Source organism: Equus quagga, chromosome 14, assembly GCF_021613505.1.
Source record: "Equus quagga isolate Etosha38 chromosome 14, UCLA_HA_Equagga_1.0, whole genome shotgun sequence".
Classification (NCBI taxonomy): Eukaryota; Metazoa; Chordata; class Mammalia; order Perissodactyla; family Equidae; genus Equus; species Equus quagga.
In genome coordinates this window covers 19,093,567-19,117,104 of record NC_060280.1, presented here as the reverse complement: position 1 = coordinate 19,117,104, position 23,538 = coordinate 19,093,567, and the positions used below count along the sequence as shown (strand labels likewise).

The 23,538-nt window shown below is 34.8% G+C and overlaps 1 protein-coding gene across 5 annotated transcripts in view; it reads right to left on the bottom strand.

The window, feature by feature from the left end:
- The window catches only part of SBF2 (SET binding factor 2), a 463,187-nt gene that overhangs the window by 258,295 nt on the left and 181,354 nt on the right, over positions 1–23,538 (bottom strand). For all 5 annotated transcript variants that reach the window (XM_046684984.1, XM_046684986.1, XM_046684988.1 and 2 more), the window contains one exon: positions 230–367. In XM_046684984.1, coding sequence (XP_046540940.1) covers positions 230–367 — 138 coding nt within the window. The remainder of the gene's footprint in view (positions 1–229; positions 368–23,538) is intronic.

Genomic DNA, 23,538 nt, shown 5'->3' with positions numbered 1-23,538 from the left:
ATATGCTATTCTTAGAAATATTCAGATTATGATCAGTATTTTAAAAGAGAACAATTAAACTTGAACAGTAACTTTACCTTCTTGCTCTCTTCTCTAACAGTATAGTACCTCAGTCTTTTTAAAGCAGCCCATAGAAGTCAAACTTGCAGTTGTAACAAAAACAAATATGGCATAAAAAAAGATTCCTAAATGTTGTCCTTTTGACTGTACTTGGCTAGAAAAGTCGTACCTGAAGATTGATCTCTGCCTCATAGAAGGTTAGGCATGAGCAGTAGTGTCGGTCTGAGTCAATATCTGTCAGGACCACCACAAAAAACGTTGGTTGCTTCCTCTCTCTGGACAGCTGCCACCCGCTGGGCTGACAAAACTAAATGGGATAGGAAAAAAATAATCACATTTTAAAAGTATAATGAAAATTTATTATTTGTAAGTTTCTGAGAAATGTTAAATGTTCCCCCATTTTAAAAGTTTCCAGCTGATGTGATATGCTACCTTTGCCAATAAAAAAAAGTACAGATTCATAACGTAGAACACTTTCACTAACGTGCATGTACATTTTATGAGGACAGCCTAGATTTTTCACAGATGTCACTCATTCTGAGACCTAGGTTGGTATATGTAGGATGATAGCACCAAACAGAAAGCTTTCCCCCATTAGAACAAATCATGAAATAAGTTGAAGATAAAGTGCTAAGCATCTATCACTGATGGAAAACAGAATTATTTTAAAATTCCTTCATTAATCCAAGAGTCTTCAATGGAGTACAAGGAAAAAGATACCTTGTTCATCAAGATAGACCACATTCTGGGCTATACAATACACTTTAACATATTTAAAAGAATAGAAACCATACACTGTATGCTCTCAGACCACAACAGAATTACACTGAAATAAACAACAGAAAGATAGCTGGAAAATCCCCAAAATACCTGGAGTTAAACAACACACTTCTAAATAACACATAGGTTTACATGTTATCTCAAAAAAATAGAAATCTCAAAAGAAATGAAATCTCAAAAAAATTTTACAGTATTTTGAACTAAATGAAAATGAAAATACAACTTATCAACATTTGTGGGATTCAGCAAAAAGCAGAGGGAAATTTATAGCCTTGAAAGCATGTATTAGAAAAGAAAAAAGATCAAAAATCAATAATTTAAGCTTCTATCTTAGCAACTAGAAAAAGAAGAGTAAACTAAATCCAAAGTAAATAGAAGAAAAGAAATAAAAAAATCACAGCAAAAATCAATGAAACTGAAAACAGAAAATCAACAGAGAAAAATCAACAAAACCTGTAGCTGGTTCTTCAAAAAGATCATTAAAATCAACAAGCCTCTAGCCAGGCTAAGAAAAAAGAGAAAAGATAACAAATTACTAATAGTAGAAATAAAAGAGAGAATATCACTACAGATCCCATGGACACAAAAAGATAATAAAAGAATACTATGAACAACTCTACACACATAAATTTGATAACCTAGATGAAAGGAACCAATTCCTTGAAAGACAAAAATCTGATAAAACTCACACAAGAAGAAACAGACAATCCGAATAGGCTCATATGCATTAAAGGAAATTGATGAATCAATAATTAATAATCTTCCAAAACAGAAAGCACCAGGCCCAAATGGGTTCACTGGTGAATTCTACTAAACATTTAAGGAAGAAATTATACCATTCTCTACAATCTTTTCCAGAAGACAGAAGCAAAGGAAATATTTCCCGATTCATTCTATGCAGCCAGATTACCCTAATACCAAAACCAGAAAAAGAAATTACAAGAAAAATACAGACCCTATGAACATAGATGCAAAAATCCTCAACAAAATATTTACAAAGTGAATCCAAGAATGAATGAAAAGAATTAGAGACCATGACCAAGTAGAATTTATTTCAGGTATGCAAGGCTAGTTCAACATTTGAAAATGAATTAATCACATCAAGAAACTAAATAAGAAAAAAAAATAACAGAATCATATCTATGGGTGCATAAAAAGTATCTGAGAAAATCCAACACCCATTCGTAATAAAAACTCTCAGCAAACTAAGAAGAGAGGGGAAGTTCCTTAACCTGACAGGGAACATTTACAACACTCACAGCTAACATCATACTTAAGAGTAAGAAACTAGAAGCTTTCTCACTAAGATTATGAACAAGGCATGGATGTCTCCCCTCATCACATCTTTTCAAAATTGTACTAGAAGTCCTAGCGAATGCAATCAGACAAAAAAGGGAAATAAAAGGTACACACATGGGAAAGGGAGAAATATAACTTTGTTCACGGATGACATCACTACCTATGTAGAAAATCTGAAAAAATCGACACAAAAACTTCTGGAAGTAATAAGCAATTATAGCAAGGTTCCAGGATACAAGGCTTATATACAGAAGTCAATTGCTTTCCCATGTACCAACAAGAACAAGGGTTACTTGAAATTAAAAATACAATACCATTTATACTAGTACCCTCAAAAATGAAATACTTAGGTATAAATCTAACAAAATATGTACAAGATCTACATGAGGAAAACTATAAAACTGACAAAAGAAATCAAAGCGTAAATAGTGATATATTTCATGTTCACGAATAGGAAGACTCAATATTGTCAAATGTCAGTTCTTCCCAACTTGATCTATAAACTCAATGCAATCCTAATCAAAATCCCAGAAAGTTATTTTGTGGATATTAACAAAATGATTTTAAAGTTTATACTGAGAGGCAAAAGACCCAGAATAGCCAACACAATATTGAAGAAGAATGAATTCAGTGGAGTAACACTGTTCAACTTCAAGACTTACTATAAAGCTACAGTAATCAAGACAGTGTGGTATTGGTGAAAGAAGAAACAAATAAATCAATCAAACAGAACAGAGAACCCAGAAATAAACCATACAAATACAGTCTACCAAACTTTGACAAAGGAGTAAAGGCAATGCAATGGAGAAAAGATAGTTTTTTCAACAAAAAGTGCTGGAAAGACTAGATATTCACATACAAGAAAATGATTCTAGACAAAGACCTTACACTCCTCACAAAAATTAGCTCAAAGTAGATCATACACCTAAATGTAAAACGGAAAACTATAAAACTCCTAGAAAATAACAGGAGAAAATCCAGATGACCTCTGGTTTCACAATGACTTTTTAGATGCAATATCAAAACAATGAAGTATGAACGAAGTAACTGACAGGCTACAGTTTATTAAAATTAAAAGCTTCTGCTCTGTGAAAGACAGGGTCAAGAAAATGAAAAGACAAGCCAGGGATAGAGAAAATATTTGCAAAAGACATATCTGATAAAGTAATGTCATCCAAAATATACAAAGAATTCTTAAAACTCAACAATAAGAAAATGAACAACCCAGGGCCCATCTCACAGCCAAGTGGTTAAAGTTTCGTGTGCTCCACTTTGGCAGCCTAGGTTCATGGGTTTGGATCCTGGGCACGGACCTGTTCCACTCATCAGCCATGCTGTGGAGGCACCCCACGTACAAAATAGAGGAAGTCTGGCACAAATGTTAGCTCAGGGCTAATCTCCAAGCAAAAAAAAAAAAGAGGAAGATTGGCAATGGATGTTGGCTCAAGGAGAATCTGCCTCATTGAAAAGGAAAGGAAAGGGAAGGGGAGGGGAGGGGAGGGGAGGGGAGGGGAGGGAAGGGGAGAGGAGGGAAGGGAAGGGAAGGGAAGGGAAGGAAAGGAAAGAAAATGAACAACTTAAATGAAAAATAGGCAAAGGTCTGAACAGACACCTTACCAAAGAAGATATACAGAAGGCAAATAAGCATATGAATAGATGTTCAACATCATGTCATCAGGGAATTGCAAATTAAAACAAGATACCACTACACACCTATTAGAATGGCCAAAATCCAAAACACTGACAACGCCAAGTACTGAAAAGATGTAGAGCCACAGGAATTCTCATTCATTGCTGGCGGGAATGCAAAATGGTACAGCCACTTTGGAATAGAGTGTGGCATTTTCTTACAAAACTAAATATACTCTTAGCATATGATCCAGCAATTGTGCTGCTTAGTATTTACCCAAAGGAGCTGAAAACATACATTCACACAAAAACCTGCAAGGGATGTTTATAGCAGCTATATTCATAATTGCCAAAACTTCGAAGCAACTAAGATGTCATTCAGTAGGTGAATGGATAAATAAACTGCGGCACATCCAAGACAATGGAATATCATTCAGCACTAAAAAGAAATGAACTATCAAACCATGAAAAGGCATGGAAGAACCTTAAATATATATTACTAAGTGAAAGAAGCCAATTCACAAGGGCTACATATGGTATGGTTCCAAGTATACGACATTCTGGAAAATGCAAAACTATGGAGAGAGCAAAATAATTAATGGTTGCCCAGGGTTGGGGCATGGTGGAGACACGAACAGGCAAAACACAAAGGATTTTTAGGGCAATGAAACTATTCTGTATGATACTATAACGATGGATACATGTTACCATACATTTGTCAAAACCTACAGAATGTACAATACTAACAAGAATCCTAATGTAAATCATGGACTTTGGATGACAATGAAGTGTCAGTGAATGTTGGTTCATTGATTGTAACAAAGGTACCACTGTGGTGGGAGCTACTGATGGTGTGGGAGGCTATGTGTTTTGGGAGCAGGGAGTATATGGGAACTCTTTGTACTTTCTGCTCAATTTTGCTGTGAATCTAAACTTCTCTAAAAAGTAAAGTATATTTTTAAAAATCTGAAGGAACAAAAGAGATCTTGAGTAGCAGTATCGTTCAAGAGGCGGAATAGAAATGAGCTCACCAATATAGCAGCTCTCTATGCCAGGTTACTTTCTGTTCCTCTGCTTAATAATTGTGTCATCTTCAGCAATTTATTTAACCTCTCAGTGCCTCAGTTTCCTCATCTATAAAAGGTAGAATATTAGTAACTACCTCCTAGTACTCTTGGGAAGCTTATATAAGTTAACAAAGGCAAAGTGCTCAGAATAGCCCCTGGCATATAATTCAGTGAAGTAAATGTTACTTATTGATTATTACTCCCTTGAATTCAACCTTAGCTTAACATTTCTTTCCCCTTATGTATCAGTTTTTTCTAAAATCTGCCCCTCCTTTCATTGCCTTCTTGCCTCCCTGACTCAGTCTAAAGAAACATCAAAAAAGTAAGATCTGGACGATTTCCTACATTTGGAGAGAGATGTTAATCACATTCACAGCTTCTCTATCAAACAAAAAATTCTACCAGACTCGTTTCCTTAAGCAGACATCATGAAGAATACATAAAGAAATAGCATGAAAAGCTTACAGACACATTAATTAGAAAACAAGAGAAAACATTTTTCTCTCCTACATTTTTGTTTTGAAATAGTAACTCATTGCCCAAATATTTATTGAGTACTTTAGTATCATTTATGCTATGAAGCCTTCCCTGAAACTCCCCAGTTTTTCTAGCCTCCTCCAAACCAAAGAATCAAGCAGTTCCTCTCCTGTGTCCCCAAACCACTTTTATTATAATAAAAATTATAATAATAATAACCTTTTCCTCCTATATATTTCCCTGGAACTTATTATCTACTCTACTAATCTGGCACAGAAAAGTTAACGTCATTTTTTTTTTGCTTATATATTTCTCCCTCAACAATCCATCTATCTAAGTGCCATGACTTTATGGCTTATGCTTTCTCGTGGCCAGACTTTTTTATTCTAGAATAGTGGCCCTCAAAGTGTGGTACACAGAATGATAGGAGTCCCAGTGGTCAAAATTATTTTCATAATGATACTAAGAATTAGTTGTTTCTTTCACTTTATTGACATTTACATTGATGGTAAAAGTAATGTGGGTAAAACTGCTTATGGCTTATCAGAAATCAGTGCAGCAGCAGCAAACTATACTTGCAGTCACTGAATTCTTCATAGCTGCACATTTGCAGTTAAAAAAAAAAAGCCAGATTCAGTTAAGAACATCCTTGATGAAGCAACAAATATTTAAATTTCTTTATAACTTGACCTTTAATTCTATAACCTACTTAATATTCTATATTTCACATAGTAAGTACATATAAAGCACTGTTGCTGCATGTGGAAGTATGATAGTTGTCTAGAGAAAAACTATAAGTGTAGTTGTTTAAGTTGTGAGCTGAACTAGCTGCTTTTTCTTTCAAGGACACCATTTTTTACTTGTGAGAATAACTGACAGACAAATATGCTTATACAGACTTATGTATTTTGCAGACATTCTTTCAAAATGAATGAAGTGAGCCTGTCACTTCAAGTCAAAGATTAGAGACTATTTGTTACTAATGATAAAATGAGCTTTCAAGCAACATCATGAACCTGACAGCTTTGCATTACTGATGAATATGACAGTAAATTAACTAATGTAATATTTTAACTATTATATGATGATGTGTCAAGATTTGGAAGATCTGGGAGCTGGCCCTGTGGCTGAGTGGTTAAAGTTCCGCATACTCCGCTCCGGTGGCCCGGGGTTCACAGGTTCGGATCCTGGGTGCAGACCTACTCCACTCAGCCATGCTGTGGGGGCATCCCACATACAAAATAGAGGAAGACTGGCACACATGTTAGCTCAGGGCTAATCTTCCTCAAGCAAAAAGAGAAAAAAAGAGAAGGATTGGCAACGGATGTTAGCTCAGGGCAAATCTTCTTCACAAACACACACACACAAGAATAATAATAAAAAAAATTTGGAAGATCTGCATAACTCATTGATTCCATATTTGCCAAATGACAATGCATGATGTTATAAAATCATGCATAGATAAAAAGATCCTTTCAAAGTGCTACGTAGACCAACAGATTTTAATGAAACAGAGTCTGAAAAGTTCATTCATATATGTTTACAGATTCCGCATTGCAACTAACCTTTAAGAAATTACTATTTGTTGAATTTTAGTATTGCATTCAAATAAGAGTTTCCACAATTATCTGGGAAAGTTATTAAAATACTCCTCCTTTTTCCAGCTACATTTTTGTGAGACCTGATTTTGTTCACATACTTTAACCAAAACAACATATTGCAAAAGCTTGAATGTAGAGTAAGTATGAGAATCCAGGTGTCTTTTATTAATCCAATCCAATGATATCTATAAAAATATAAAACAATACCACCCTTTTCCTTATCTTTTTGGTTTGGAAAATACAGTTATCTTTTCATAAAAATATGCTATTTAATATGCAATAGTTTATTGTAATTTTTAAACAAATAAATAGTTTTAAATTTTCTTGTAATTTCTAATACATAAATGAATAGATAAAACTACATAAATAAAACTCTTTGGGGAATTCTCAATAATTTGTGAGAGAATAAAGTGTGAGACCCAAAAGTATGAGACCTGCTATTCTAGTGAAATGAGTATTTGCATGTAAGTAGCCTTGGTTTAAGCTACTTGGGTAGCAGAAAGGTACAATCTGATAGAACTGGGGAGTTTTATCAGGTTACAACAAAACCCAGAAGTGTCTTTCAAAATCTTCTTTGTCTCTCTCAACAAACCTCTTTCCTGAATTAGGTACATCATTTTCTAAAATGAGTTTCACAATCAGAAAAGAGGTGTCTGATCTTGAGTTATAAAATAATATAATGATACAGCCAGAATCATCAGTTCCACTTGTCCAACAAACAACTCTTCTGATACAAAATGAATCCATTCTTTGAATTAATATCAAATAATCCCATTCTCTTAGAAGTCTGTCATTCATCACCATTAGCTGCTCATTAGGCTTGGCAAATGGTACTAAAAGCTATATACCACAAAATGACTGCATATTTTCACAAAATTTAAACGAAACTGTAGGTTTTCAGTAAGCATTAAACTAAACTTCTCTACATTATTTCCAATTTTATCAAATGTACTGACCTCTCAAATCAAAGTACCCATCACAGAGGAGAGTTCATAAATAAAGTTCCTTTTATAAGCAAATAGATATATTACTTAAGTGAGTAAACAGATATTTTGCTGCTTAAAACTAGACAAAGCAACTCAATGTGCCCACTTTTCTCAAATGCTTGACACATACACAGAATACAATAAAAATATTACACAGTAACCCAATGCCCATAGAATTATTGTGACTAATTTGAATGATCTCTTGAAGGTGAAATAATGTAGGTTCTTTGGGTAACAGTCACCCTTAGAATTTCCCAAGACCTTCATCCAGATCTGTAAATTTACAGCTTACTGAGACATATTTTATTGTACAAACCTTTAATTTAAAAACTTAAATGTGTCCCTTTAAAAAGAAGGCTGTAAGAAAATTCCTTCTTCTAATAGAAAATAATAAACACATAACATCTAGGAGGAGAATATGAGAGTTTAGGTAGTAAGATCTCCTTAGTGACTTAAATGGTTCCTTTTCCCTAAGTTTACATTATAACAGAAATTCTGTTAAATTCTGATTAAAAACCAGTAGTAACTGTAAAACTTTGGGAAATACCCAGGGTCGTTTTTCAGTAAATACTTCTTCAAAACTAAGTTTAAGGTGACCACAACTAAGACAGTAACGGTAATTCGTGGTAGGCTTGGTCAGATATTTTTTGCTAAATTTTTCACAAAGAGGCTGTCAAGAGAGTCAACTAGACACTGATTACAAACGAGATCCCTTATTTCATAGACAAAATTACACCTATATAAAGGAATTATTTCATACCAGTTATTTAAAAATATCAAGTCATACTTCATAGAAAATTTTGATGCTACATTCTCAAATGAAATATATTAATATACAAATATTCAGGAAATAAACAATAGCTCACACAATTGATTTTAGAAAAGTGTTTTTTCAAAGGATGAAAAGAAATTTAACATCGAGTTAAATGTCTACTTTTCAAATTCACTGTATCATAAGATTAATAACAGAATTTGGGGTATCAGGAGATGATCCCACTATTTAATGAGAAGTACTCCTCATAAGATTTGGGATTTGAAATATAATAATGCTAGCTGATTCAATAATTTCAAATCTTAACTAAAAGTGTGCTGAGGAAGTAATAAACAATGAGGGAGTGGACACTACAATTCTTGAACGTGAGCTCGAGTCATTTCTGACAGGAATGTGAAAGAATGTTTAGACAGCTGGAAACAGAGTAGTCACTAAAAGATAGTAAGCAGAACGATAAGCATTAAACAAACAGGATAAAATCAGGATTTTACTCTCCCCAGTGTCTTCATTGGCAAACAGGAAAAAAAAAATGCTATCACAGGTGCAAAACCTAAACTGTTTAGAATTGACTGTCATAACTGACTGGCCTGTATTTTGCACTCCTTTTTTAAGTCACTGAGTGACATTATCCAAACAGATCTATTTGGAGTGACATTATCAATGAACATACATATAAGCTGACAAATGAAACTGTTTTCACAAATACATGAGTGTATATGCAACAACTTATGTTTTTGACTACTCCCTTCCACGTGATCCTCATCATTTAACGTTAATCAGGCTCATAAAAACTTTACAACACATCTGGGAACAGTCAATATTGGGATTCCTTTCCAGGATGTTATCTGTCTTTGTTCAGCTCCAGTTTTCTTTAAGACCTTGGTATGACCTGGAAACAAATGATACTTCAAGGTTGCAAGGTTAGAACTGACAGACATTGCTAGACTCCACACACTAATGCATTACAAATACCAACTTTGTTTACTTCCTTGTTTCTTTCATTGCACAAATGTATAAGGTAGATTATTTGCAAATAGGCCACCCATCTGCAAACAAAAGATAAATGTCAATAATCCCTCACATTTGTGAAACACTTTATATAAAATTGTATCCCACAAGACTCATCTTACAAATGTTGAAACTAAGGCTATGAGACATTAAGGTCATATAATTAGTACGTGACAAAGGCAAGAATAGCATTCAAGTCTCTGTATCTCTAGGAACTGTGTCTTTTCACTGCTGAATTATCTTTATAAATCACCTTATGGATATTATTTTATGTTAATATAAATTCATGGTAGAGAAATTAGAAAAGAAAAAGCGAAAACTAACTGCTTTAACATGCAACCTTTCCTTGCAACCATTTATTTCTGGATGTATTTTTTTTATATAAAAGGGGATATATTATAAATACAGTTATGAATCCTGTTTTTCTCCACCTTCTCTAACATGTTCATTTTCCCATGGACTTACATATTTTTAAGAAAATTATTTTTAAGGACTGAATATTACACCATCATATAGGTATACCTTATAAGTACCATTAACTTAACCAATTCCCTACTGCTGGTCATTTAAGGTGTTTACAATTTTTTTTAATAAGTAATGCTGGGAAAAGCATGGTATTATACAAATCTTTCCAGGCATGTTTCATTACTTTTTTTAGGGAAGAAGAACTGGTTTTGTAGATCGCAACCAAAATGAGCACAAAAACGTTTAATTACCCTTGAATTCCTTTTTTTTTTTTAAAGGTATGCTTTTTGGTAAGGAAGATTGGCCCTGAGCTAACATCTGTTGCCAATCTTCCTCTTTTTTCTTTTTCCTCCTGAAAGCCTCCCAGAACATAGTTGTATATCCCAGGTGGAGGTACTTCTAGTTCTTCTATGTGGCACACCGTCTCAGCATGGCCTGATGAGCAGTGCTAGGTCTGCGCCCAGGATCCAAACCAGTGAACCCCGAGCTGCAGCAGCAGAGTGCATGAACTTAACCACTCAACCACGGGGCCAACCCCAAGAAACATTTTAAATACAAAGACCCAAAGAAGTTAAAAGAAAACGGATAGAAAACAGATATCTCTCACTAACATTAACCAAAAGAAAGCTGGAGTGGCTATATTAATATCAATGTAGATTTCAGAGCAAAGAATGCTAACAGGAACAAAAAAGACATTTTATGATGATATATGGGCCAATTCATCAAGCAGACATAAAATTCTAAATATTTATGCACCTAATAAAGATCTTCAAAATACATGAAATAAATCTGATAGAACCGCAAGAAAAAAGACAGAAATTTCCTCTATTTTAGTCAAAGATTTCAAAACCCCTCCCTCAATAAATAACAGAACAAGTAGACCAAAAAAATAGTACATATGTAGAAGATTTGAACAATACTACCCACCAAGTTGACCTAACTCATGTTTACAGAACACTCCACACAAAAGTAGCAGAATACACATTCTTTTCAAGGATACTTAGAACATTTACCAAGATAGAGCATATTCTGGGCCATAAAATAAGTTGCAATAAATTTTTAAAAATTCAGGGGCCAGCCTGGTGGAGCAGTGGTTAAGTTCAGCGTGCTCTGCCTTGGCAGCCTGGGGTTCGCAGGTTCAGATCCTGGGCACAGACCTACAGCACTCACCAAGCCGAGCTGTGGTGGCATCCCACATACAAAATAGAAGAATACTGGCACAGATGTTAGCTCAGTAACAATCTTCCTCAAGCAAAAACAGGAAAATTGGCAACAAGCGTTAGCTCAGGCCAATGTTTCTCATCAAAAAATAAAAAAATAAATTTTTAAATTCAAATCATGAAAATTATATTCTCTTATCACAAGGGAATTAAATTAGAAATAAAAAACAGAAAGGCCTCTGGAAAATCCACAATATTTGGAAACTAAATAACACATTAACTCATACATCAAAGAAGAAATCAAAAGAGAAATTAGAAAGTATTTTGAACGAAATGAACATGAAAATACAACCTATCAGGCTTTGTGGGATGCTACTGAAGCAGGATTTAAGGGGAAAGTCATGGCACTAACGACTTAAAATAGACGCAAAGAAAGGTCTCAGTCAATGAGCTCAGCTTCTACCTTAAAAACCAGATAAAGAAGAGAAAATTGAATTCAAAGTAAACAGTAAAAAGCAAATAATAGAAATCAATGAAATAGAGAAAAGACACAGGTGAAAAAAGTAATGAAAGCAATAGTTGGTTCTTCAAGGAGATCACAAACTTGACAAACTTGATAAAAGCCAGACCGATCATGCAAAAAAAAAGAAGACACAAACTGCCAACATCAGGAATGAGAGAAATGACGTCACTAGAGATTCTACAGAAATTAAAAGAATAAGGGTATATTATGAATAACTTTTTGCAAATAAACTTGACAAATAGATAAAATAGACAAACTCCCTGAAAAACACAAACTACCCAAGCTCACTTATGAATCGATAACCCAAATAATCCTATATTTATCAAAAAAAATGAACCTGAGTTAAAAACCTTCCCATAAAGAAAACTACAGTGTCAGATGGCTTTACTGGTGAATTTCACTAAACATTTAGGGAATCAATAATAACAGCAATTTTATACAAACTCTTACAAAAACTGAAAAGGACAGAATACTTCCCAACTCATTGTATGAGGCCAATATTATCCTGATACCAAAACCTGATACACATTATAAGAAAACTATAATCTAATATCCCTCATGAACACAGTTGCAAAAAAATCCTCAAAATTTCTTTAGCAAACTGAATTCAAAAAATATAATAAAAGGCTAATACATCATGACCAAGTGGGATGTATCCTAGGAATAGAGGGTTGGTTTACATTTGAAAAGCAATTGATGGAATTTGTCATTTTAACACGTTTACAAAAGAAAACATAACAAACTAAAAAATAAAAACAATATGATGATTTCAATAGGAGCAGAAAAAGCACATGACAAACTTCAGCATCATTTCTATTAAAAACTCTCAGCACGCCAGGAGTAAAAGCAAATTTCCTTAACCTGAAAAAATGCATCTATGCAAAACCTACAGCTAACATCATACTTAATGTTGAAAAACTGAATGCTTTGCTGCTAAGATCAGGAACAAGACAGGCACGTCCACCATCACCACTTCTATTCTACTCGGTGCTGCAGGTACAGTAAGGTTGTAGGATACGTGATCAATATACAAAAATCAACTGCATTTCTACAGACTAGTAGTGAACAATCAGATATTGAAATAAAAATATCATTTATAATAGCATCAAAATATGTCAAAAGATATGAAAGACCCTGTATACCAAACTACAAAATATTGCTGAAGAACAGAATAAATAGGAAGATATACCTTGTTCAAGGGTTGGCCAATTCCATATTATTAAGATGTCAATTCTCCAAATTAATCTATATTTTAATAAATCTATGATTTAATACAATTCCAATCCAAATGCTAGTAGGGTTTTGTTGTGGGGTTTTTTTGGGGTTTTTTTGTGGGGGTCTTTTGGTAGAAACTGTAAAACTGAATTTAAAATTCCAGTGGGAATGTAAAGGACTAGAATAGCCAAAACAACTTTGAAAAAGACAAAAGTGGAGAAAAAACCACCACCTGATTTCAAGAATTGTGAGAAAACCAGGGTAATAAACAACAATGTGGTATTAGAGTAAAGATAGGCAAATAGGTAGTGGAACAAAACAGTCCAGAAATAAACCCACACGTATAAGGACAATTGATCTCCGCCTACTAATTGGAAATTTTAACACTTGCTCAAGGAAAGTATAACTGTTCTTCTATGTTCTAAAAGCAAAGGGTAATAAAATGAAGCAACATGTTAATGGAGAAGGTCCCTAAACAGAAGAAATCCTCCCTGCAAACTGGGTTCCCTTGTCTATTGCTACTTACAAGTCATCTCCAACTGCCACCTCAGCACAACATCCACACAGGTAAACTTTACTTCGCATGTATTTATATAGGATTAAGTGCTTCCTTAAGAGATTTAAAGGATAAATCATAGGCAACTGAGTTATCTGCTTACAATTTACCCTTTCTAATCCTTAGACACCTGTCCTGGGGACTGAACCACTGGAGTTATAGAACTTGTGGGCAGTACATCTTATTTGGACCCCTCCATTCAATGCTGTTTTCTAAAGCATCACTTTGGTCTCAGGAGAAACAAGGTCCTTTTCTGTTTGAATACAAAGTCCAGTCCCCTGCCCAATGGTCCTACACACCACTGATCTGACCATTTCAGCCAGTTCAGGAGCTATGGCTTTAGTAAATACTATTTCTCTGCTCTCCATTTTTGTTATTAAGGCTCCAGCACTGTGGTTAAGACTCAGGATTCCAGAATAAAAGAGACCTGTATTCAAATCCCAGCACTGCCATGTATTTAGCTGCGTGACTCAGACACCATTTTCAAATCTTTAAAATGGAAATAGATTGATCTATCTTATGTGGTTTTTGTAAAAACCATTTTATGCACCTAAAATATTTAAAACTTACCCAGCAAAGAGTAAATGTTTAATAAATAGTAGCTGCTGCTATTATCATTATCACTATTATTACTACCTACCTACCCCAGTTACTCCCTTCAAAATAATTTCAACTTGATTCTACTCTACCTCTAAGCTCTAAGCAATTCATAGCATTGTCACATTCAAAGGGCCAATGAACAAAAACTCATATCATCTTACAAGTTTTAAACAAATACTTAATGAATTTGTTTTTGTTAAAAATCCAAACAATATAGATGTTTATAAAGAAGTTCATATTTTTGCTGCCCAACCCAGTAATATGGATACTCTATCCTTTACCTCCAGCCATATTAGTCATTATTAATAGCTTTATGTGTTTCCTTCCAAATACTGTTGCACCATCTCTATACACACGTATGTGTATATATAAACATTCAAGTTTAATTTGAATAGTGCAGAGAAATTCATCTATCCTTATCTAGATTCACTGTCAACATTTCACCACATACAAATACGTAGTTTTGCTTTTTAACACAGATATTTCATACATCACATTTAGCCTATAAGGTAGAACTTAAGATTGTAGTTACTGAAATAGAAATTTATAAACAGCTTCTAAGAAAAGATGAATCATATCATCCAGACTTGGTATATTTTATGGGAAAAGTAAGATTCTAGTCAGCAGAGAGAGTTGACATTTCAAAATCTTTCAGGCCCAACAAATCTGCTCACTTCCTGAAGCTCACTGCCCTTTAAGAGTCAGAAATATTCACATAAAATGGCTCAGGGAAACAGTAATAGATGCACTTTTAATTTAAAAACAGGTATTAACAAATAGTCATAAGCATTCCTTGGTTTTTTAGAATAAATTTAAAATTTAGTGCTTAAGTAGAGGAAATAAGGTGAGTTTCGTTACAATTCCTCTTCCTTTCCAATTTATAAACATTATTTATAAGCATTGGAATTTTACAAATTTCCTGGATAACAAATGGAAGGAATGCTATCATTTGGGGCTTTTCCACCATAGTTCCATTACCATGATCTCCAAACACAAAGAACCCAGTGGAATCTTGACTGCAACTGACTTATTCAAAAGGCCTATACATAATGTGGCTGATACGACATGAAATTTAAGCTTGAGAAATTACACCATATGTGAAACATTTATTTGCATTCTTGTCCTTTAAAGTGCTTCATAATAGCCCAAGTAAGAAGGTAAATTTTAGAATTACTAGTATTCAACTCAAAGAAAACAGAATTCAAGGGCCTGCTATCCCCTAATACAGCCTCATCTGAAGAGCAAAAGGAATGCAAGGTGCCAGAGGTATTATTATTTTTAAGAGAAGAGTTTACAAAACAAAAGGAAAAAGCAGCTATCAATTACCCAAGGAAAAATCACTTATTAGCAGTCCTGAACAGGGAAAATTGCCCAAGGTGAAAGCTTTTATAAAATAAAATTATATATAAGCTCAGTATACTAAAAACTGGCTTCAAAATAAAGTACGTGAAAAAAGTTTCAACAAAATATTAGCCAAACAAATCCTGCAGTATATAAAAAGAACAATAAACCCAAACAAGTGGGGTTTATCCAGGCAACTTAAGGCTGGTTCAAAATTCAAAAATAAATCAATATTATCCATCATATTAACAGTGTAAAGAAGAAAAATCACATCATTATATCAATAGATAAGAAAAAGCATTTAACAAAACTTCAGCACCCATCAAGATAAAAATCCTCAGCAACTAGGAATAGAAGGGGCCTTCAGCCTGATAAAGGGCATGTGCAATAAATCTACAGCTGATGTCACAGTAAATGGAGAAAGATGAAATGCTTTCTTTCCGCTTATGAACAGGAACAATGCAAGGATAGCTACATTCACATTTTCTTAAAAGAAGAAATAAAACTATCCTGATTTGCAGATGACAAGAATGTCTATGTAGAAAATCCCAGAGAATCTAGAAAAAACATTCTTAGAACGAACATGAATAAAATTGCAGGATATAAGGTCAATGCACAAAAATCACTTGCATTTTTATATACTAGCAATAAACAATATGAGACCAAAATTTTAAAAAAGCAACAGTAACATTTACAATAACTCCAATAAAATGGAAATACTTAGGTATAAATCTAACGAATCACAGCACTGGTGCAAGAAATCAAAGAATACCTAAATAAGTGGAGAGAGATCATTCTAAAGATGCCAATTTTCACCAAAATCACCTATAGATTTAATGCAGTGTCAATCAAAATCCAAGCAGGGCTTTTTTGGTAAATATAGATGAGCTCATTCTTAAACATTTTGCACGGGAGGACAAAAGTACTAGAATGGCTAAAAAAATTTTGCAAAAGAAAGTAAGTTGGAGGAATCACAAAAATGACTTACTCTAAAACTACAGTAGTCAAGAGAGTGTGGTATTGGTGAAGAAATATTAGACATCAATGGAACAGAATAGACAATCTAGAAACAGATCCATATCACTGTGGTCATCTGATCCTGACAAAGGTGCAAATACAGTTCAACTGAAAAACAATAGTCTTTTGTCAACAACTGGTGGTGGGACGACAAGTCATCTATGTGCATGCAAAAAGAAAAATTAAGCTCAATCTAAGTCTCCAATCTTATTCAAAGATTAATTCTAAATGGATCACAGATCTAAATATAAAACATAAAACCACCAAACTTTTAGAAGAAAACATAAGAGAAAATCTTTATGAGCTGGGGCTAGGCAAAGGGTTCTTAGAAATAACACCAGAAGCAGGACCATAAACAAAAAAAAGTTAGAACTGGCCCAGTTGCCTAGTGGTTAGGTTCAGCATGCTCTGCTCTGGCAGCCTAGGTGTGGTTCCTGGGCACAGACCTACACTGCTCATTGGCAGCCATGCTGTGGCAGCAACCCACATACAAAATAGAGCAAGACTGGCACAGATCTTAGCTTAACATGAATCTTCCTCAAACAAAAAGAGAAAGATTGGCAACAGATGTCAGCTCAGGGTGAATCTTCCTCAGCAAAAATAATAATAATGATAATAATAATAATAACAATAATAATTGGATTTCATCAAACTTAAAAACTTTGCCTCTAAGAAAGAACTGTTAAGAAAATGAAAAGCCAAGTCTCCAGAATACATAAAGAACTCCCAAAACGCAACAGTAAAAAACAAACAATCCCATTAGAAAATGGGCAAGGATTTGAATAGATATTTCTCCAAAGAAGATACACAAATGGCCAAAAATACATGAAAAGATGCTCAACATCATTAGTCTAGGGAAATGCAAATAAAATATACAATGAGATAGCACCTATTAGGATGGGTATAATCAAAAAGACTGATAAAAGAATTGGCAAGGAGGTGGAGAAATTGGAACCCTCATACACTGCTGATGGGAATGTAAAATGGTGTAGCTCCTTTTGAAAAACAGTGTGGCAGTCAGCACAAGATTAAACATAGAACTACCATATGGCCCAGTAATTCCACTCTTAGGTATATGCCCAAGAAAAATGGAAACATGTGTCCACACAAAAACGTGTACACATGCTCACAGCACATTATTCATAGCAGCCCCAAACTGGAACAACCCAAATGCCCTTGAATAGGTGAATGGCTAAACAAATTATGGTATCCACATAACGTAATATTCCCTTGAATAGGTGAATGGCTAAACAAATTATGGTATCCACATAACGTAATATTCAGTAATAAAAAGGAACACACTACCGATACATGAAACAACTTGGATGAATCTCAAATACATTATGCTAATTGAAAAAAACCAGGACCTAAAGGTTATACTCTGTGTGATTCCATTTATACAGCATTCTCGAAAAGATAAAACTATTTCTCAGAAAAGAAAAAGTATGGAGAAAATATCAGTGGTTGCCAGGGGTTATGAGTGGTGGAAGGTGTGACACTAAAGGAATAGCAAGAGGGAGTTGGTTGGAGTGATGGAACTGTCCCTTATCCTGATGCTAGTGGTGGTTACACACATGGAAACGTGTTATAATACAGAGAGCTGTACGCTAAACAAATAAAAAGGTCAATTTTACTGCACAATAATTTAAACAATAAAAAAATTTTCAAAGAATAATAAACAAAATTCAATTAATCCCAGCAACTCCCTATGAGAAGTAAAAAAATAAACACAGCCAAATTGGAGTTTTTAAGGCCAAATAAACAGGATTTTTTTTCCAGGGGTCTCTGATTACTTAGGGAAAAACGGGGGATAAGGATGGGTATTGAGCGTGCCACAATTTATGCTATGGTTTCCCTAAAAGTAGACCCTGAAGTAAGGATTTCAGTAAGTCGTTTATTTGGGAGATAATCCCAGGAAGCTGTGGTGGGGGAGTAGGGAAGAGAAGGCAGCCACGGTGTACACTAATGAGCAGGCTACAGCTGTGGGCAACTGGAGCTCGGCCACGCTGAGGAAGTCTGAGAGACAGTGCAGGACGTGCATTAGTGTTAGCCCACTCAAGGGGCCAGGGAGCTAGGGTTTTTCCCTCAACTTCCGTACGTCATCAATTGAAGGCTGCTTCTGGGGTCATGAATTCCCCAGGACTTCTTGGTCTGCCAGTGTGCAGAGGCAGAGCAGGCTCCGGAAGACAGAGAAAGCCCTCAAGCTAAAAATCACAGCTCCTGGCAGTCAGATGTCAGGACAACATGGGAGAAATGGAGGAAATGGAAGATGCTGAGGAAAAATGGGCAGAACACTGAGGAAAAATGGTCAGGGCACTGTCAGCATTTGCTTCAGATGGGTAAACATGTGTGGATGGATATTAACAGAATCAACTCCGAAATAAAACCCAAGAAACTGCCTCTGGAGGGTCAGAATAGAGGGGACATTTCACTTTTTATTCTTTTTAAATTTTTCACCAAGAACATAATGCCTTTTCAAGGCTACTGGAATCATCCAGGAGAGAGACGATGGCAGCTAGGACTGTGGTCAAAGTGTTAGGGAAGGGGAAAAATTAATGGATTATTTTGAAGGTGCAGTTAACGGAACGGATGTGGTATGTGAGGGAAAGAGGAAAACCCAGAATGAGATTTTAGTTTTTGGGGTACGAGCAACTGCAAGTATTGTAAAATGGGGTCAATAACAGTGCCTTCTTTGTAGGACTGTTGTGAATATGAAAGTACTTAGAACACTGCCTAGCATGCAATAAGTATTCAATAAAGGCTACATGAAGAAAAACAAAGTAGGCTTTTGCATATACTGAGTTATATTTATGTGTTTCCTATATTCCTCATGAAATTGAAGTAAAATAATTTAAATTATTATTTTAATTTTTTAATTATTAAATTGAAATTAAGGGACAGCAATTTCTTTAACAAATGACTTGCAAGGAAAATCAAGAAAAGAAGAAAACTATCAATTAGGAAAGACTTAAGAAACCTATCAACTAAAAACAATATGTGGACCTTGTTTGGATACTGATTCAAGTGAACCAACTATGAAAAGATAGTGAAAGAGTAATACATATACACAGGTATACAAATGGGAACACATGAAGACTGTTGGATATTTGGTGATATTAAAGAATCATTAGGGGGCTGGCCCCGTGGCCGAGTGGTTGAGTTCGCGCACTCCACTGCAGGCGGCCCAGTGTTTCGTTGGTTCGAATCCTGGGCGCGGACATGGCACTGCTCATCAAACCACGCTGAGGCAGCGTCCCACATGCCACAGCTAGAAGGACCCACAATGAAGAATATACAACTACGTACCAGGGGGCTTTGGGGAGAAAAAGGAAAAAAAAATAAAATCTTTATAAAGAATCATTAATTTTTTTAACTATGATAATGACGTTGTGGTTGTGTTAATAAACGAGAGGAGGTCGTATCTTTTAGAAATACATACTGAAACATTTATGAATGAAATAATATTCAGTTGAAACATATGGAATTATCATTTTGTAGGTAAAAAATGAATGGATATAGACAATTTCATATAGTCCAATTAATATAATATCTGTGTTTTTTCAAAATAACCCAACTGGGAGGGTGTGAAGCTGGTGAGTAGATAAGGCTCATAAATGAAAAAAGAACGACCCAGAGTTAATGACTGTTGTAGTTGGATGATGAGTACATGGGAGGTCATTGTTCTCTATTTTGATGTTTTAATTTTTCTATGTTTTTAATGAAAAGAAACTGAGGAGAGAACCCCACCTTATGTAACTGTCCCTTGCCCAATGCTTATCAGCACTCTATTACAACACATAGTAAATATCAAAAACACAGACGTTGAAATGATGTCTAAACCAATATTCTTCCTAGAAAGGCCCTCTATAAGAAATGGTGGGCTAACAAAAACACAGGTAGCCATGTAATCGGCAATCTAGAGGAGGACTAAAAACAAAATAAACTAGTTAGACCAGCAAAGGAAGATAGAACAGAAAAACAAAATTAGAAATACAATGTTCTTCAAATTTTATAAAACTCTCATATGTGACATTATGATTGACTCTTCATTCTGCAGATTTTATGCTTAAAGTTCATGACAGCTATATACTCCTCACACTACAATCCCTTCCACTTACTTTTTTTTTTTTTAAAGATTTTATTTTTTCCTTTTTCTCCCCAAAGCCCCCTGGTACATAGTTGTATATTCTTCGTTGTGGGTCCTTCTAGTTGTGGCATGTGGGACGCTGCCTCAGCGTGGTTTGATGAGCAGTGCCATGTCCGCGCCCAGGATTCGAACCAACGAAACACTGGGCAGCCTGCAGCGGAGCGCGTGAACTTAACCACTCGGCCACGGGGCCAGGCCCCCTTCCACTTACTTTTAATCAGTATTTTATAGGATTTCATTTAGGCTGACTAAAAAACCTTCGTTCCGAATTCCATTCTCTCTCTCTCTCTTTACTAGATATGGATGTATAGATGTAGGTATCAACTAGATAAAGGATACAGAAAATTTTAAGCACGTCCTTCAAGCTCTCTAGACTCTTTTTTTTTTTTTACATCACACACAATTTTAAACCCATCTAAAAGAGACTTCTTGCTGATAGCCAGGCAAATGTTGTTTATACATACAATATATATTAAATACAATTTGCTAAATATAGCCAATGTCAGTATGGATAGACTCATTCTATCTTGGATAGTCCTAAATGAGTTTATTAATACATAATACTTTTAGAGTTACATAAAAATATATCCATGTTACCTTAAAATTATGAAGAACCATTTAATAATTATAGCTATCAAATAATGCTTAATAACTATCTCCTACAGAATAAGAACCTCTTACTGGACATATTAAACCAGAAGCTAGATGGCAATTTATTAGATATACTGGAAAACAGATTCATAAAAAAGGCTTAAGTTGATCATCTCATGGCCTTTGGCCCCAGACAGAAAAGAAGTGAGTCCTGATTCTGGCCCTAATTTAGGTTATGATTTTAGTAGTTACCTAATTTCTCTGAACCTCAGTTTTTCTCGAACATAAAATACCTCATATTTTGCTGATAAGATTAAATGATATAATGCATGCAAATTGTTTAGCATAGTACTCAGGACATAGTAAATGACTATTAAACACTCTTACAGAACCTGTGGCCTGTCACACAGCTGGTACTCAGACATACTAGCAATCAATATCACCTTCATTGCTACCCTATTGCTATTACTACATAAAGGAACAGTAGGTGGTTGATGAATGGAACGGAGGAAACCTCTCATCTGAGACATAAAGGATGGGAAAGTGGAGGGAACAGAAAGCCATTGTTGGAATATAGGATCCAGGTTCTATGTGCTAGTATTTCTATAAGCAACAGGAACAGTGGTAGTGACCCAGTGGCAGATGGTAATTAATTCAACTAATTTATTAAACAACTACTATGTGTCAATCACTGAAAACAGAATAAGAAGCATAAAATCCCTGCCATGTGAGAGTTTATTTTCTAGTATTTCTGCTGATTTTGATGATGTTACTGAACATAAAGTAATTCAAGAAAAACATCTGAACCCAAAATATGTACGTGGTTGCTGTCCCTTTTGTGGTCTAGGCAAGGGTGCTAGAAATAGCTACATCTCTTAGATGACTGGTACCATAAAGTTTACAAAGGAATGACACTTCAAATTACAGTGGTATCTGATATAGAAACCACCAAATATTAAGTACATAAACCTCACAAAGCATGTGTAATGAACTTCTTTGGCAGCCAAGGATCAAATGAAAGTATGTTTCCAAGTATCAATTCAATCCATGGCTGAGATTTCAATGGCAAAAACAACTCAAGTTTTACTGTAAATGGTGACTGACTGGAACATTGCACAAAAACTGTCATTCTTCAAAACACAGGATACAGTATAACTTGTGATTTGGAAATAAATCAAAATATACATCTAAAGAAACTAATGAAATATGATTCGAGTAGTTCAAAATTTGTTAGTTTTAGCTCTCATGAGCTTTACAAAAATATGTTTGGTATGAAATGATAACACTGTTTTTGATAAGACCTGTCTAAACAAGATGAGCATTATTTACCAAAACAGAAATACAATGTTTTTGCCTGATACGGGCAGTCGGCTAACTTTAAATTCTATCATCTATCAGTCACCCAGAATATTTACTGCTTGTTTACTTAATGCAGCCTTTCTGAGAAAGGCACTTGCAGGATATTCACTGGCTGCTAAATATTATTGTTAGAAGAAGCAACCAGAGATGGTTATCTGTTTAAGCTGTTTATCTTTGTCCCTTGAAAAAAAATTACAGCAAATAGAACAAAATGTTCCACTGCAAAAGCTCAGTCTAAATGTATCTGGATAATAGCAAAATGGGTGTCTCCTTGGCACTTAGGAGGTAACAATCTCTGAAAAGCAGCCTGAAGGGAAAAATCTTTTCAGTTATTACATTATCAAAAAATAAATTGTATAAAGAGAAAAATTTTCCCCTGAAAAAGCAACATCTAAATCAGTCATTCACAGAAGAGAAGAAGATTGACTGCCACACCACAAGAGTGTGCCTAGACCCAAGCATCAAGACCAATAAGAATGAAGATTTAATAGCGAGGTCAGACCTACACAGCAAACAAGGTAAAGAAGAAATGGCTAAGTGGTCTTCAATCAGATTAGCTCATGGGAAAATGTTTGGCATATAAAATAAAATAGTAGCACATCTCATGTTTACATAGGCCCTTGGCATTTTTAAGGCATCAGGATTTTAGATCAAAGATCACCTCCTCAATGAAGTTTTGTTCATTTCTTCAAGTTTAAATTGTTCTTTTTAGGGGGTCCTGTTAACTCATTGTTTAATTGTTAATATTTGAGCATTTATCACAGACTACGTTGTATTACAAAGTTATGTCCCACTCTATTATAAATAACCAAGGGCTGTGCTCTATTCAATTATTTCCCTAGAATCTAGCAATATACCTCTCTCCAAACAGGTGCTAAGTAAAAC